This window comes from Paroedura picta, chromosome 1 (assembly GCF_049243985.1).
Source record: "Paroedura picta isolate Pp20150507F chromosome 1, Ppicta_v3.0, whole genome shotgun sequence".
NCBI lineage: Eukaryota > Metazoa > Chordata > Lepidosauria > Squamata > Gekkonidae > Paroedura > Paroedura picta.
The window spans coordinates 46495167-46513130 of record NC_135369.1 but is presented as its reverse complement, the minus strand read 5'-3'; the positions used below and the strand labels follow the sequence as shown (position 1 = coordinate 46513130).

At 42.2% G+C, this 17964-nt stretch overlaps 1 protein-coding gene across 1 annotated transcript in view; it reads left to right on the top strand.

Moving 5' to 3' along the window:
* The window catches only part of EPAS1 (endothelial PAS domain protein 1), a 132084-nt gene extending 116127 nt beyond the window's left edge, over positions 1–15957 (top strand). Inside the window, exons 10-16 of the mRNA XM_077337161.1 lie at positions 72–259; positions 2110–2220; positions 3075–3565; positions 7271–7394; positions 7521–7644; positions 9798–9977; positions 11334–15957. Of these exons, the coding sequence (XP_077193276.1) occupies positions 72–259; positions 2110–2220; positions 3075–3565; positions 7271–7394; positions 7521–7644; positions 9798–9977; positions 11334–11485 (1370 nt within the window). The 3' untranslated portion in view covers positions 11486–15957. The remainder of the gene's footprint in view (positions 1–71; positions 260–2109; positions 2221–3074; positions 3566–7270; positions 7395–7520; positions 7645–9797; positions 9978–11333) is intronic.
* Positions 15958–17964: the final 2007 nt, after the last annotated feature.

The following is a 17964-nucleotide window of genomic DNA, read 5'->3' as shown; positions in this document are numbered from 1 at the left end:
TTAGGATCTTCTTCCAGATATTTAGCTGAAAATTCCCAAAGATCAATTGACCTTTCCTGTGTCAATTTCAGGGCCACAAAAGTGTGAAGAAGTCTCTACCTACAACAAAACTGTGATGACCCCAAACCAGCCATGGCCTCTGGAAGCCAAGAGCCAGACTCCCCAGGCTGAAAACCTGAGCGTGCCATCATTTACGCTACCCCAGATGGCCCCTGGCAGCAGCACTCCCAGTGCCAGCAGCAACAGCAGCTGTTCCACCGTAAGGAAGACCTTTTGAGATGACTGTCAGCCTTTTACTTCTCTTGCACTAGGCTGTGTCGAAAATGCATGTTATGAAATTAGGCCACATATTACTTTTATGAGTGTCTGCATGGACTGTCTTGTGAAGGTGGCCAGTGATGCCATTGGCCTGGGGATAGCGATGGTGTTGATCTTGAATGGTGTTTTGACCCAAGAAGACTAGGTTGCCTCTAATATCACTGGAGAGCCAAAGGGCATTGATTAACCTACCAAGACACAGCTACATTAATGAAGATATTTTTATTAAGATGATTTATAAATATTAATGACAATGTATCTGGTGATATTTCCTTCCCTGTTCACACAAAGGAGGCACCAATGGACTCCTTATAGAATTTTTAAAGCTAGTAGAAGACTAAGTGGGTTGAATATATAGTGCATTAAAAAAATATTTCCAGGACATTTTAAGCTGGGGGGGAAAATGCATGGATACAGCATCAGTTGTCTGTTTGATACCATAGGTCTTAACAATTTCTAGATGTTATTCTTGGCAATAATCCCTAACACAGTTTCATGGATTTGACCAGGAATTAATTCTCCATGCATACAAAACACTTCTGCCAGGGGAACAGAATGTTCCTACCTCCCCAACCTCTCCCAGCAGATGTCCCCAAAATTCTACTCCTAGGGGACAGGGGACCCGCTGGAACTGCATGAGAAACAAATCTGGGATCTGCAACATAAATGGGGCAGGGATTACCCTACCCTTTCAGATTGTGAAAAATTTAGTCTGCATCCAATCCTAGAATTTAACATTTTGAAGCCCCCCCCCCCCCGATCACCATATTTTGTTTGCAACTTTTGGGTATATTTGACCACATTATCTATTGTATAGTCCTTGTCTCTTTTTATGTGATACATGGCTTTGCCCCTCCCCTAAGAACTGAAAGTATAATTTTCTATATTTAGCTGGTGTAACACCAGAGCAGTCAGTATACAAAAAACCACATGAGGGGAAAGGGGAGAGAATCAGGCTCTCTTTGTTCTTTAAGAAGAGATTTCAGTTTAATCCTCTTGCTTATTTTGTAACTGAGACATCTACCACTGCAATGCAGAACATTAGCAAATAAGTATATGGCTCAAACCTTACTCACTCCTTCCCTTGTACCTACTTCCTTCTTTTAATATGGCTGTGTCCTTATTTTATCAGCTAAGATCCAGCATCCATACATATGAGCCACTTGGGTCTCTGTCTCTCTGCATACTAAAGATAGCATCATATTTCTAGTATAATGATAGCATCATTATTCTAGTATGCAAGATAGGGAAGTCAGGAGCCCCTGATTTTGCAAAACATTGTTGACTTCGTTTGAGCTAGGTCCACATGAATGGCTTTTCCACAACACTAAAGATTGTGTAAAAGAGAGGTCACTGCTCAAGGGTGTGCATACAAACCATCCCATTTTTGCCACTGGTAGACACGTGTGTGTGCATGTGGGAGAGTGTTTGTCCAGATCTGTTTAATTAGAGATAACACTGGGTCGAAAGAAGTAAGGTACACATCAGGAAAAATGACCAATGGGTTGTTACCCAAGAGTAACTAATGGTATGAATTTAAAGACTGTGTATTGCTGAATAATAGTCTTTCACAAGCATGCAGGATGTGGAAGTCTACTTGCTCACCTATGGCAGGTAAGAATTTCTTCTAGGTTACTAGTGAGCAACTAAAGTTGGCTGGTTCTGTTTTGGCCACAAATTACTAGTCTTGGCATGTATGGACAGATGGGCTAGTTAAGATTTCTGTGGGCTTTTCAGAATTAGCAATTGCATGAAAGAAGAAAAAATTTTGTTCTGTTATTTTTACTGCAGCCCAGTAGCCCTGGAGACTATTACACTTCCTTAGATGAAGACCTGAAGATTGAGATGATTGAGAAACTTTTTGCCATGGACACAGATGCCAAAAATCAATGCAACTCACAGGTCAGTAATGCCGTGAGGCAAATTTGGCACCCCCAGTATGTCACACACCCATGCTGTCACTGACTCTCTCTTTCTAAGATCTGTGGCATCCTATTTAGCATCGGTGGTTGTTTCTCCTACTTATCAGGATTAAGGCAAAGCAAAGCACATAAATGCATAGGCATTGCATAAATAGACAAATAACAAAAATTAGTAGCATTACACTAGAAGCCTTCTTTCAGACATTCTGTTTTTCTGTGTAGAGGGTTTTATTTTACCCCTGTGGAGGAACATTCTGTCTCTTTGCCTCTAATACCTTGAATAAAACTTTGTTGATCTTAAAGTTGCCACTGGACTTGAACATTGTTCCGCTACTTCAGACCATCACGGCTGCCCACCAAATCGTGCTTATGGGACTGGTAGCCTGCAATTTGTGCATGTTGTTGTGTTCTACGTACACCTACTGATGCAGATAGCAACATGTTATACACATTCAGAAACTCTGCAAAATGCCACATGCCCATGCGCACGTAGGTTATATTCACACAGGACCATTAAGTAACATATGGAAGTCGGACTGGCCAACAGCACCTCACTCAGTGATTTTAATCATAGCAAATTTATATCCTGCCTTTCTGCCCTTTAAAAACAGCACATAAAGCAGCCGAGAACATGAACACAGGGACAGATAAAATTAAAAAATGATAATATAAGAGCAGTGATGGGCAACTATTTTTTATTGTCTGGAAAGTATTATCGCCTTTGATATTATATGGGAACATGGATGGATGGAGAACAATCTAGTTTCTGGAAACTTCACGCATTATGGTTCCAGTTGCCATTCTCACCCCTGCCACCTTGTCTTCCTTGCACAGGCTGACTTCAATGAGCTGGATCTTGAAACTTTGGCTCCTTATATTCCCATGGATGGAGAAGATTTCCAGCTCAGTCCTATTTGCCAAGAAGAACGTCCTCTTGCCGAAAGTGCCCAGCTCACACAGCAGAGCTTAAGTAACATGAGCAGCCTCCTTCAGCCCCTTGCTCCTCCCTCACAAAACCAGTTCCTTCCAGAAAAATACTGCCAGCAGATGCCAGGCAAAAGCATGAACACTGGCCAGGAAACTGAGCCATCGGTCTTCTTCCACCATGGGAACCAGTCATCGTCATTGCTGTCTTACTATGCGCAAGCCAGCACTCCACTGTCTTCGATGGGTGGAAGACCAAACACTCAGTGGCCACCTGACCCTCCATTACAATACATCCCAATGAAATGGAGGGTAGTGGGCAACAAGTGCTCTGGACCCCTTGCCAGCTCTCCATCAGGACCACCATTGCCTCTGCCTAACATGGACTCATATAAGAAAAGGTAACCTAGGATATAAAGCACACCTATGTTTTAGAGGTTGGGCTGGTGAGCCTATCTTGCTGGGGGGCAGGGGATAGAGCCATGCATGATTTGGACTGGCAGCTTTCATGTACACATGTAAATTAGTAGCTCATGGGTCTCATCTGCAAGACTCCAAAATAAACCTTGGGAGAATGCAATTCTTGCTGTAATTATTTTGTTTGGAAGTGGGCTAGAGAACTGTCACATGGGAACACCAACCCCAGAACGTATGAAGCGGCACAAAAGCCCAAGCTTTCTGCTTGCCTGCTTAGATAATATGTATTTTCCTTCTTGGTTGAAAAGTGAAACAGCAAGTCAATATCTGTGACTTCCGTTCACCTGACTCCAGTGGGACTTCAATATGGGTTTAAAAGTTTGTCATAATTGTCTTCCCCAAACAACAAAAATCATTAAAATAAAAAGTAATTATGTTTAGATAAGACAAAGCAATAAGAAAGTTGCTCATTCTTGGCCCTGTGTCAAGTGTGCTAGTTGTAATACACAAATTCTGCCTGTGCTGAGAATATCAATATAGCTACCACTATATTTCTATGTTTCTAGCAAGGTGCAGGTATTTACCTTTTAAGTCATTCTGAGCTTGGGACCTGCATATTTTAAGGAACTCAGGTGAAGCTGTGTGGCAACTGTGGTTATCGTGTCCCTCATAGGCAGGTAAAAGCAGCCTGTGCCTATTCAGGGACCTTTTCCGTGATGGCCCCTTACTTGTAGAATAGTCTTCCAAAAAACATGAGCAAAACTGCCGTTTTATTCCAAATCCAAGGCTGAGTGTTTTGCACAGTATTCTAGGTTTGAATTGGTGTATATTTTAGTTATTTATATTTTACGTGGACACATATCTGTTTATTTAAGTATTAAATAAGGAGCTGAAACAAAAAGTAGAGTGTGGCCATAATTAACTTGACAGTCCCAGAAATCGAAACCTCATAGGGACGTTATTCTCCCATGAAAACTGTAAGGTTGCTAGCAGAGCAGTCAGATCAGGAAGAGGTCAGTGTTATGTTCATGTCTGCCTAAAGAAGTTCTCATAGTTTTTCCCTCCTTTAAAGTAAGATTATTCAAATGGTACTGTGAATTTTTTAAAAATTGTAGGCATCTGTCTCCTGTCCCATGGAAGTGCATGAACTCCTCCTTTTTATCATCACATCAAGACCAAGGCTTAGGCTGAGAGACTGTGGGATCTACTAGGAAGTACGTCCCACTTAATTTAGTGGGGCTTACTCCCAGTATTCTCAATAAGATTGCAGCCTATGTCTGGATAAATGGCACTTGGACTGACTATGCACGGTCTGGTGGCAACATGGCTGTGGAGTTAATCCCTGCTTATGCATTACATTCCCACCCTCCCTGCTCCAACCCACTGCAGGCCTCCAATGGTCCATGGGGTTCCCTTTTTTGCCACAGCCGCCATTGGCGGCTAGGCCAGTGCAGGCCTGTGCATACAGAAAGACCCAGGCCTTCAAGGCCCAGTTCCACCCCACCTCCCACACCTACGACGTTCCCACAGGGATACAACACGGCCAGTTACAAGTAATTGGCTGTGGCCTAGTGCGGTTGCTGCCTTGCATAATCAGTCTTGGTGAGCTTTATAGATTTGCAGGGATTTGAACCCACTCCTAATGAGTATTGGCTCACATAGCCTAAGATTTTGTGGATACATGTGCAGACTTACAGTGCACATTTCCTGAGAAGTGTAATTGCTTGGCGTTTTCCATATGGCATTGGCCCAGTGCAGAAGCAGCTCATCTGTATTTCCTTCCTAAGTTTTTCGAATAACCATTGACAAGTTAGAACTGCATGGCCAGGCCTGTATTGCAAGTAGTTCCCACCCAATAGCAGCCTAGAACAGCAGGTTATAATCACACAGGAAGTAGCCTCAGGATGTCTCTTGTGGCCTCAGAAGTTATCCCAGTGATGTGAGTGAAGCCATAGAAAAGCATCTCCCATTTTGCCACAAGACAATCCACCTATGGTTCAGTTCAGCCGTTCCACAGAACCATAGTTTAATTAAACTAGTTTTGGTTAGCATGATTAAAAGCCAGCTACTCTCCTACCGGTGATTAGTCTGGGTCTATCAAATTTCAATCTGGAGCCAAGATCCCACATTGGTTTATTAACCACTTTTAGTTTTGGCTATAGTTTCACTCCAGGTCTGAATGCAGAAAACCTGGATTAACTTTGGCTTGTTCTCTCTCACTGCCTCCCAGGCAGGAAACAAAAGACGTGTTTTTTTTCTAGGAAACCCAGGTTGTGAGAGATTGTCTGTGAAGTGAATTCTGGTTTCACGATATAAAATAAATCATGTTCCCCCATTCTGCTGAATGAGGGTATTTCAGTTTAAGTCTCCGCAAAACCAGATAGCTTCTGCTAGCCTAATCCTTACCACAATCCACAAGGACTGGCAAATTGTAGGGGCCATTTCGCACGGCTTCAAAATAGCACAATGGTTGCTAATTGAAAACGCTACTAATTTGCCTTAACGCACGACGTCGCAGACAATCTGCAACACTCCTGAAACCAATCAGCAAAAAGCGCTTCGTTGTAGCACTTTTAGGGGAATCCAGAAAAGTGGATTCACCCTCCGGATAGCGATACACTCCTGCAACCAATCTGCAACACTAGCGCTAAAGACCTGTGCGTTACCATTGTTGCGGGTTCTTCAAAGTCCCTCCTCCTGAGCCTGTCCTCCAAACTTCCGGCGAAGCGATCGCCATTTTTTTTTCTCCGAGCTAGCGGGGATAAACGCACCAGCAAGCCTCTTTCTGTTTAGAGGCTTCCCTGGCTTCAGTCCTTCACCTTTAGTCACTAAGCACAAACCACATAAAAGCCCGTTTGCTGAAATAAAGTCCCTTTATTTTTTACACATTAATTCAGCCGAAAATCGGGCCCGTGAGAGGGGGGGGGATTTTTTTTTTATCACTCGAGGCAGCGTGCCAACGATCATACAATCAAACGACAGCTCACATTAGGCAGCTGGATGGGTCTCTCCGTTGCAACGAATCTACCTAGATTCGTTGCTATGGGTCTGTTTTTTTTTTTAAAAAACCATTCTTAAAGGGAAAGGGGCTGTTTGGGAGCATGCTAACGGCTGCCCATTGGCTGCTTGACGGCCAGGGGCGGGACGAGATTGGCAATAGCGCTTCCTTTCTAGCGATTTCTGCCGAGACCGGAAGCCTGTGGGAAACGCTAAAAAACGCAACTGATTCCACTACAAAGGCAGGTATGCATAACGACGAATTCCACTATTTCAAATGGCGATTTTTCATTCCGCAAACAATTTGCAACAAAGATCCCCGTGCGAAAAGGCCCTAGAAATAGATTCTTCCCCTTGAAAACTTTGTTGGTGGTGTGAAAAAATGGTGGCAGATAAGTATTTATCTGTTCACATGGTTCATTTAAAATTCAATATATTCTTCATTTTGGTTTTCCTGCTCGAATAGTTTTCTGCTCATGAATGAATGGTGCGGAAATGAGAAACAAAGAACTTGTATGTTGCCATTTCTTAGCATCCTGTTGCTGTTTCCTGCAGCCAGGTGCCTCTCAGAAATGGTGTCCTAAGTGTCTTGGCCAATGAAACACTCTGAGCATTATTTGGAATCACAATGCAGCAGGTCTCATTGCTCTGGTATGAAGGGACTAAAAAGAGAATGGGTCTTGCCTTCCCAGGTCGCTGGAAAGCTTTGGACAGAGGGACACAGATATAAACACTTCACGGATGGCTCTTGCCAACAGCTTGAAGCTCAAGCGGCAGCTGGACTATGCCGACCAAGCCTTTCAGCATCCGAATGGGGTAGTCTATCCTTGATCATTGTTACCTATACCCATATTTATTTATTCATTCATTCATTCATTCATTCATTCATTCATTCATTGCCCTTTCTGAACCACATAGGCTTGTCCTTCTTTCTCCCAACAGACACCGGGAGACACCTCTGGCCTCAACCCAACTCACCTAATGTGGAAAAGGATGAAAATTCTCAAAGGTGAAAACTGTGCATTGCTCACTGAGAGGAAGTCACTCAGCACAAGTGTCCTTAATGGTAAGAAGGAAATGACAAATCTAACAGAATGAGCAGCAGGTAGTCTGGTATGTCACTGCATAGCTAAGGGCCCTTCCAGAGTTGTCAACTTTCCACAGGGCCTGTAAGACAGAGCTCTCCCACTAGGCATATGATTGAGGCCAGGGCATGCCCTGTGTCAATCTGGGATCCCCCTATATCCATTGTGCTCTTCCACTGATTTATTTCCCACTCTCATCAGTAAGACGGCAAGGATTTGGCCCGGCTGGCTGAAATGGTAGTTGTTAGTGGTTTTTCACCTCTTGTTTTAGTGTTAATAATATGACCAGGGTTGATTATGGGGTTTTACTATGTTTTTATCTTTTTATTATGTGAACCGCTGTGAGCCCAATTGGGATTGGCGGTATACAAATTCAGTAACTAACTAAATAACTAAATAACTAAATACATAAATAAATAAGTTCTCAATAAGCTAACTTACTGTTGACAAGAAGTTGCTTTAAGAGAAATGTTGAACAGAACCAACGGTTTTCCTTGCTGAAACTGAAAATCAACCTTATGCTTCCCCTGTAACCCCTCCCCCTAGTTTGAATCTTGGCACATTACACAACATACCAGGCCCTGCAGTCTCCCAAACCAAGATTTCCATGCAAAAGCATATGTAACAGCATAAACTAGGCTTTCTCAACCAGGGTTCTGTGAAGCCCTGGGGATTCTTGACAGCCCTGGAATTAACTCCTGAATGGATGGGAGTTAATTAATTTTTAATGTATTTGTAATTTGTTAAATATGTTTTAATTTTAAATATCAAGTGATATGACCATATATGGTCATGTTGGCCTGCCCTCCCCTCCCAAAATGGCCAAGGATGGGCCTGGAGCAGATGGGAAGGGATGGGACCCTGGGTGGGCATGTATACAATTATGCTTCCCAACCCTGGGAAGTGACATTATGCCATTTCTGGGGTTTCTCAAAGCCTGAAGAATGTTTCAGGGGTTTCTCAACGGTAAAAAAAAGTTGAGAAAGGCTGGCCTAGACACTGCAAGCATTCCTAAAAGAATACATCAGCCAAGCAAGGCCAAGATAATAAAATGCTGTCAATGAATATGAGGGAAAGGCCTCTTAATCTAAAAAGAACTACTTCACAATTAAAGCAAGGCAAACAGGTCATGTGGCAACCATGAAGAAAGGTCAAAGGACATTACATGGCAAGATCATGAGAACAGTGAACCTGTGAACAGGGTCTGGACAATCCAGCAGCATAGCTAGAATTCTTGGATGATCGAAAGCCAATTACTTTTCAGCAACTTGGTTCTGACGTATCTGTTGAAGTGCCAGGCCAAATTCAAATCCCTAACTCTACCATGGGAGTTTGCTGGGTGACTGTGGGCTCTCAGCCTAACCTTCCTCACAACGTTATTGTAAGGACACAGTGAAGGAAGAAGCAACAGTGTTTTAAAGCAGCTTTCTCCAGTGGGGAAAAAACAAGGGTCCTATATATTTAAATAAACAAAAAGCACAGTGATAAAGCACAGTTTTGTCTGAAGTGAACAAGCCTGAAACTGGACTCTGTCCACTTGAGCAACCCCTTCCTCCTGCCCTAGCGTGTTGTGAGTGAACAAATAGCTTCATTACTTCCGGGTTTATGGAAACCACAGTTACGGTAATCATAGATTTTTGCACAGGCACACAAGAGGATTGTGCATGAGCAGGCCTGCCATCAGAGAGACTTTATAGCTAAAAACCTCTAAGGGGCACCACATGCTGGAGGCAAAGCCTTTGATCCTACCCAGGGACCACATTTCCACGCCACAGTGCCCCCGGCCCTCTTTTGCCACAAAAGAAGTTGGTTGTGATTTCAAGTTCTCTAGCTTTCAAAAATACTTGGAAGTTGGTTAGAGATCCATTCTTTGTCTCCTAGTATGGTTCAAAAAGTTCTGTTTTTGAAAAGCACCAAGTGTGGCGCTAAAATGACCCAGACTAATGAACATGGTCTTTATCTTGCCTGGGTGAAAAACATTCAGTGCCCACATATCTGGAGAACCTTTGGAAGCAAAATTTCATGATGTCAAAAATATGGGCTATATCTGGATCAGGCGAAGGTTCGTGTTTTTGTTCTTGTTCCCAATTACAGCTAGCTGATGTCTGTTTTAATTTCCTGCTTTCAATCATAGATGAGTTTCTTTGTAACCCACAAAGAGGCACAGGCCAACTGCTGAAAATGGCACAGCAGCCACCACAGCTGCCCCCCTCGTCTGGGAACCCTGCTGATCGTCCCAAAGCCAATTTCTCCCCCCACTTCTACAGATCCCCTTATCAGGACTTCCGTGTGCCACAAGCTCGTAGGATGTCAGGTAATGTCTGATGTTCATCCAGCTCCAAAACTTTTCTTTTTCTGTTGGATCTGGGAAGTTTGCATTTAGACTGCTTGTCTCTAGATAGCTATAACCCCTCCAGCTCCCCCCCCCCGGTGTATTTTAGTGTTTTTTCAACAAATTAATATTTTAAATTGTTGTTTATTTTTGTTAAGACACAATTTTTTTTAGAATGACTGCATTAGGCTGTTTTTTTTAAAAACTTTATGCTCTTAATACCATGGTTTGGATTCCTCAGCCTCTGACTTAGGGGTCCAGCCTGTAGCACCACCCTGCTGCAGTCTCTGACCTCACCTCCTTCCCTCCCTGACATGCAGGATTTTCCCTCCTTTTTTCTCCTTCTTGGCTGAGCAGTCCTTTTACCTGTTTCCTTCTTTTCTGAAGGTTTATGGTTGCCCCATCCTTTAATGTATTTTGATGCTGGCTCAGCTCAGGAACTTGAGAGAAGAGATAAGATCACCTCTTTAACTTAAACTTCTGAAAATGGCACACGAGAGGTTTTTTTAAGTAAAAAAAACCCTCAAATATTTTATTCAATGTAGAGGGGGAAAGGCCAGGTGAAATCAGGGAGAGCATGTCTAGAGTGAATCAAATATAACTCTGTAGTAACTAGGTATTATCACAAACTCTTGTTCATGTGTTTCCAGCATGTGAGTGTTTAAAGCTTTATACAAAATCTTAGTCTTTGAGATGAGAGATTTTTGTTTCAGTGCTTTCTAAATACTCCAATATATTTTCTTGAGTTTATCTTTCTCTTCAGGTTTCAGGAGGCAGTGTACATTACCAAGTATCCAAATTCCTTCTCTAAACACCCCAGGGATCATTCCACTCTTTTGAGCTATCTCTCTTATAAACTAGGCAGTGAATTTTATCTAACTCCTTACCCAAATAGTCATCTTCATTGATCCTCCCCTTTCCCCATGCCAATTTTCTCAGTCCTCAATCAGTGTGAAACTTTCGTCAGTCAGTCCGAAACTCTCCTCAGTTGGAGCTAAACTGTTCTTATTCTCAGTCAGTAAGAAGATGAATTCTCCTCAGCAGTCAGCACCCAAGTCTTTCAGCTAAAATGATGCTAACCAATCAAATCCCTTTGAGCAGCCTGCCACTCAAGGCTCTCTGGCTCTGAGATATTCACCCTTCTCAGTCCATTGCATGTTTACACAGCACCTATGAGCTTTAAAAGTACACTCCATCACACACCTGCAGATCAGGTGCTCATAAAGAAGGTAGAAATGAAAGGTTAGAAGAGGGTCCAGGAAGTGATAAAACTGTGAGAATCTGCTGAAAATGGCCTCCTGTAGAATTGGTGTAATGCTCAAAATCATCTTGTTTCAGGAGTAACAAGTCGCCTGCTTGGCCCATCGTTTGAACCTCATTTGTTGCCAGAATTGACCAGGTATGACTGTGAGGTTAATGTCCCGGTGCTGGGCAGCTCAACACTTCTGCAGGGGAGCGAATTGCTGCGAGCTCTCGACCAGGCAACCTGAGCCCACTTTGCAGGCTTCCCGGGCCTCTAACTGCTCCAAACATCTTCAGTTTTTTAAATCTATTTTTGCAAGTAGATAATTTCTAATATCGATTACACTGTTACAAGATTTTACTTACCTATTGAACTTGTCATATTACCAAATAGTGGCCTTTTTTGTGAATTTACTCACTTTTCTTGTTTGTATTAAAAGAAATATGCATCTACTGTATTTTTTCCTTCTATTTCGATAAAATGTTCTTTAGAAAATTTATATTATATAATTCCCTTTCACCATGTGTAATTTATATGTTCTAAGACTTCCTTGATATTCATTCTAATTAAAAAAGAGATGTGGTGTGCTAATGCCTGTATGTAATACTTTGGCTTCATTATTGCAAAGACTTTATTTTTATTGCCAAAGACAAGTGAAAAAATTTTTTTCCCCTAATTACAGTCAGCACTGGCTTACTCAAATAAAATACTTGCTGCCTGTCCTTACTTTCTACATTCTGCCTTTTCCAGCAGAAACCCCTCCCCTGCAACTTTTAATCTCTTTATAGCTAAAAAAGAAAGAGATGAAACACTCTGTATTCCCCTGCGTGTACACATTCACAACATGCAACTTGCCAAGAGCTAACTGCCTTGCTGGAGCCCCTGCATAAGTAGCAGAAGTACAGGCTTGTTGTTGTTGTTTTTCCTAATGCTTGCTTGACAAATATAAGACCTCATTTCTATTGGGATTGCGGGGAGCTCAGCTGCACATGCAATCTGAGCAGTAGCTTGACTCAGCCATATTTCAATATCTGACCATGAGGGTTGGGAACCTAGTCTCTAAGGATGTACCGCTTGGATCATAAAGTGCAGCTATTTGGGTTAGAAATGTTCTTGGGCTGGCCATTCTTTGAGGACTGAAGGTTACTTTGGCCTACAGAAGAGCACAAGTTATTAGGCAAGTAAACAGGGTTGCCAAACCTGGGGTGGGAACTACTTGGAGACTTTTGGGGCGGAGCCAGGAGGGGGTGGGATTTAGGGCGGGGAGGGACCTCAGTGGAGTAAAATGCTATGGAGTCCACCCTCCAAAGCAGCCATTTTCTCAAGCAGAAGGATCTCTGTTGCCTGGAGATGAGCTATAATTCCTGGGAATCCCCAGGTCCCACCTGGAGACAGGCATCCGTACAAGTAACTGCCATGGGTTTTAGCATACCAAGGTGCCTTCCCCCACCAGAATCTACCCAGCTCCCAGAATAAGCTCAGCATGATCTCAGCGTAACAGGGAAGAGGGGGTGCTGCCACCTTCGATTTTTCTGCTCGTCATAGTGTGAAAAATTCAAAATAGCAGGACTGCTTCCAGTCTCTTTGAGATCAGAACTGAGTAAACTCTCTGACTAAGTTGGGAGTGTGGGAATGCATCAGAGTTGGGGGTGAAAGAGATAACAGGATTCTGGATTGTTAGAGAGATATTTTCAATCTCTGATTTTTAATCCTCCTGTTTTTTTATACAAAACATAATTGAGTCTTTGATATTTTTCTCTGGGCTAAATATTTATCATATATTGGTACTTTGTTATACGTAGATTTGGAACCATGAACACTTTTTTTAGGAGTTATTTTACTTAGATCTGGTAGAGTTTGTTGTTGTTCTGCTGCTACTGCCAATGTTGCAGGGCATGTCCAAAGGCTTTTGCTAACACCACTAATTGCTAGTTAACTGGGGCATTTGTTTGCTGCTAGTTAGCCTCTTCCTCTGCAATAATGAATTTTGCTGAAAAATACAATGTTAAATGTATTTGCTTGCCTGTGCATTACCATGTTATTTGTAGGGAAATCAACTATTATGGGCTTTGGAGTGGCTGAGTGGGAAAGTATGTGTATAACTTGACTTTTAATTGTTGATAGACTTTCATGTGCAAAATAAATTTGTAGTTGGTCTTCTCTTTAAAAAAAAACAACAACTTGACACTTTGAGAAATGCCATAAAACAATGTTGGTGCTCAGGAATTTATGGAAATGGAAATATTATGTTTAATTCCTTGTAATTCTCATTGGCTTGGCTGGGCAAATGGGCACATTCTGTACTCAATTCAACAATAACATACATTCAAGGAACCAAGGGGTTCAGATTTTTTTTTAAGATTTATTAAAGCCAAAAGTTTATGCAATAGGATCGAGTTTATGAGGGCCAAGGGGCAAATTTAGGACCATTTTTAAAAACCAGGATATCAGATCATGCCTATCTGCCAATATAGTTGCCAGATGCAAATTAACATAGCCCTATTGGAAGCCAGCAGACTCATTGAAACCAGAGCAGTGTTTGTTAGCTCCTGCAGATCATGGTTGCAATCCAGAGAACACCTCAGTTGAGTCAAGAATAACCCATCCCATTAATTTGTAGCACAACGTCCTCTCTGACCCTCCAACAAGCTGACATGCTCCTATTCTGGAATGTCTCTAGATTATAGAACCTAAGCCTTTGTAAAGCTACATTGAAGTTCCTGTTCTCTCAGGGACTTCTGGTAATGGTTTTATAAGTGCATCCTCTTATTTCAGATTCAGGTGGGTAGCCGTGTTGGTCTGAAAAAGAACAAAGTTTGAGCCCAATGGCATCTTCAAGACTAACAACATTTTATTCATGTCACTGGCCTCAAACTTTGTCTTCCTTTTAGTTCAGTACATTTTTTTGTGAGGCTGAATTCCACTGAAGGACCAATTTTGACATTACGTGTACAATCCAGAGGAGTGCTAACCCCTGTTCCCTCTGAAATCTAATGCATATAATTTAGTACAGATTGTGCTGAGTAGATGGACATTCTTCCTCCATCAAAAGAGACCTATGGGAATTCTTCTGGAGGCAAAGATTTCAGAATCCTTCCTCCTTGTGGGACGCCTTTCCTGCAGAGTTTATGTAGGTGTTGAATTTTAGTTGAATTGTTTTCCCATGATCATTCCTCTATGGAGGCAACAAACTGTACATCAGAACTGACACAAAATTTGCCTTCTGGAAGCATTTTTCCAGCCCCGCTCCCCTGTCCTGGTGCAGAATCTTCCAGGTGCTCAAAGCTTGCATGCAAAAGGTGCTGCTTGTTCTGGCATAGATTTTAGCAGCCTCCATATAGATCTCAGAAATTGCACATGCCAGTAGTCCCTTTGCAAGAGGCATAAGTTGCATGACAAGCCAGCCTCTTGAATTCATGCCCTGTGGTCTTTGCCACTTCTCAGGAGATCCGCATCAACCAGGAAATCCCTCAGGCACGGAAGGCAGGCCCTCCCAAAATCTCTGCTCATGCAAGGTTGAGGTGGGACCTCTGCTAAGGCTTGTACTAACTTTAGTGTCTGTCTGTGCCAGTATTATGCAAATTTCAAGGGTAGTCTAGATGCTGAAGTTCAAAACACTTTTGAAATTAAGAAGTACTGCATTGACTGAGCATTTCCAAGTGTACTATCTTTCAGCAATTGATTACAGTTTCAGACAATGGTGGGGTGGGAGGGATGCAATCTGTTCTCTATCATTTTTAAATAAAGGCTTTAGGCCTATGATGAAGTCAGAAGGTGTTACCCAAAAAAGTAAATAGTATGATCCTTCCAATGCTAAGAACCTTTAAGTCCCATTGGCTTAAAAGAGTCTCACATAGATAGCAGCCTATGGCTGTGATTGGCTGGACATTTCTGTTTGTTGTCCAATCAGAGGAAAATCTCATTTGCTTCTGAGAAATGAGCAGAATTGGCCCTTTATTGTGTTTAACTTTTGACTGGATCATGCCTTGAGTTATTGCGATAAATCAAGATTCAGATGGGTAGCCGTGTTGGTCCGAAGCAGTAGAACAAAGTCTGAGTCCAGTAGCACTTTTAAGACTAACAGAATTTTATTCAAGGTATAAACTTTTGTGTGCAAGCACACTTCTTTATATATCCCAAAGGTGCCATTGGACTCAAATTTTGTTGTGATAATTCAGGTTGTAGCTAAGCTTCTGGAAGGAGCATCAGCTTATAGGGGCAACATGAAGCTGCCCACTTTGCCTAATTCACTCTGAAATAATCCCACAGGTTTATTGTGGGGACTCTGGAGTAAATTGTTTGAAACTTTTAGCTAAGGGGATTTGTCAAAGCTGTTGTGATAATGACTTGTGTGCTTGAAGGGTTAATGACACTTTTTAAACGTTTAGATTCTGTATACTTTAAGCATTAAAAAATATTTGTACCCTAACCATTTACTAAACACATGGGGAGGGAGGAAGGGGGGTTAAGAAAAATCCATGCTTAAAATATTAACTGTAACTATTGTCATAATTATTTCATGCTCTCTATATTGTTGGATTTCTTATTGATAATATTGTAACTGTATGGGAACTTTTAACTTGAGAAGAAAATGTATTTTGACACTGATACCTTATTAAAGTATACTGATCTTACATGCCTTTGTGACTCTCTTGTTTCTGACAAAAATGTCACTTGGATGTATCATTGTAAAGTATTTATTAAATTATTTATAGAAAATTTTTTAAGGTTTTCATTGATCTTTAAATGCACGAAACTAGGAGAAACAGTTACCTGCTAATTCTTGAATAGGCATCACAGAATAAGGATATGGAGAGGCTTGCCAGCTCTGGGTTGGAACATTTCAGGAGCCTTGGGGGGGGGGGGTGGAACCAGGAGTGAGAGGAAACTGGGGAGGGACCTCAGTGAAATATAAGGGAATCCATCCTCCAAAGCAGCCATTTTCTCTGGGGTGATCTTTTTAGTCTGGGGATGAGATATAATTCCAGGGTATCCCCAGGTCCCACCTGGGGACTGGCATCCCTAGATGTGGAACAGTTTGGGGAATATGACAACCTTGTAAATGAAGTTAAGGTAAGAAAGAGCTACTTGCAAATGGCCCCTTCTGAAACATCATGGTGGACTGCAGCTTTGAACCTGGATTTCCATAGTCCATATAGCATAAATGCCCCTCTAACTTGTGAGATTAGCCACATATTGCAGACATGCAGCTGTGGCTATCAAAGGAGCCCGTTTTAGAGGTGAGATCTGAATAGGCAGTAGGCTGATGCTAACAAGACAGAACTGGATGGTTGTTTGGTTTTGATCCTGCCCTACTTTCAAACAACTCAAGATGGATACATGTTTTTTTTTCCTTTCATTGTTCATCCTCTTAACAATCCTGTGAAGTAGGTTATGCTGAGAGAGTGGACACTACGGCATCTGAATAAAGACCTTGATCTAAATGCTGTGCTTGAGATTCCTTAAAAATGGGCCCACCTTGATAGAATTTTCACACATGTATTTTTGATATTTCTATGCTGCCCTTCTACAAAAAGAGCTTAGTGAGGCATGCTAGGGCACGCTATCAATTTTTTGGAGTTGTGGAGATTTTAGTAATGATTTTGAATAGCAACCTGCCAGAGTTACCTCCTTTCACCTTTTGATTTGCATAGCATTCAATAGCAATTACTTCTCTTGCTGACAGATCTAATGCCTCCCTGTTAGCAGCTATTGTGCTGTGAATTGTAGCCTGGTGTGTTTTTTTTCTACAGTCCTTGTGCAGAATTTTTGTCACAAGACTAGATAATGATTGGGGAAACAACAGTTTGAAATGGCAAAACTTTGTTATCAAGGAATGCTTCAGAATGAAATTCCTGAACATCATTATTTTTATACTCTTCAGCTCTTTCTATTGATCTTGTCTAGGGGTTCCCAAAGTGGGTGGTATACCCCTTTGGGGGTGGTGGGAAAGAATCAGGGGAGCTGAGTCGGGGGTAGCAGTCTGGCTCTTCCTGCATTAATCTAGCAAGAGACATTCCAAGGTGGCTTGCTATTGCTTATCTCTGAGGAGAAACAACCCTGGGATTCCTTGGTGGTCTCCAAGTGCTGACCAGGGCCAACCCTGCTTAGCTTCCTGAAGAAAGCAGCAGCTTCAGGTGGGCTGATCATATTCCTCCTGAGCTCCTCCACTCCTCAGACTCTTCCCAGGCTCCATCCCAGATCTCCAGGATTTTCTTAATCCAGGGTTGGCAACCTTTCTCTAAAAGTCTCCATCTTCTCCTGCTTGCTCCTGACCATGGGATTTTCCGTGGCTTGCCTCTCTCTCTCTTTCTCTCTCCTCAATGAGGACCCAAAGTACTACCTAGTACAAATCATTCACAGGAGACACAGGAAGATGACCTTGTTTCTCAAGGGCAGTGGAAGCACTCAGGTTTTTAAGTTGATTCCCAAATCTTCTGCTACCAAGTTTTGAGAGATAAAAATGGGATTTGTCAAGTCAATTGCTTGGTCAAAAGTGCTAAAGCATTAGGTGTAAATGAGTTGGTCAAATGTGGCAACTGTCCTAGATATGGAGGTGGTGTTGCAGCATCCTTGTGTCCCAACTCAGAAGAATGATTAAGAAGTGTATTGAAGTCCTAGAGGCTCACCTTACCCTAGGTGTCATGCAGTAATTTTTTACATGTCTGAGGGGTAGACCCTGGTCATGCACATCTACCAAAAGAGGCACTCATATGAACAGCCTGT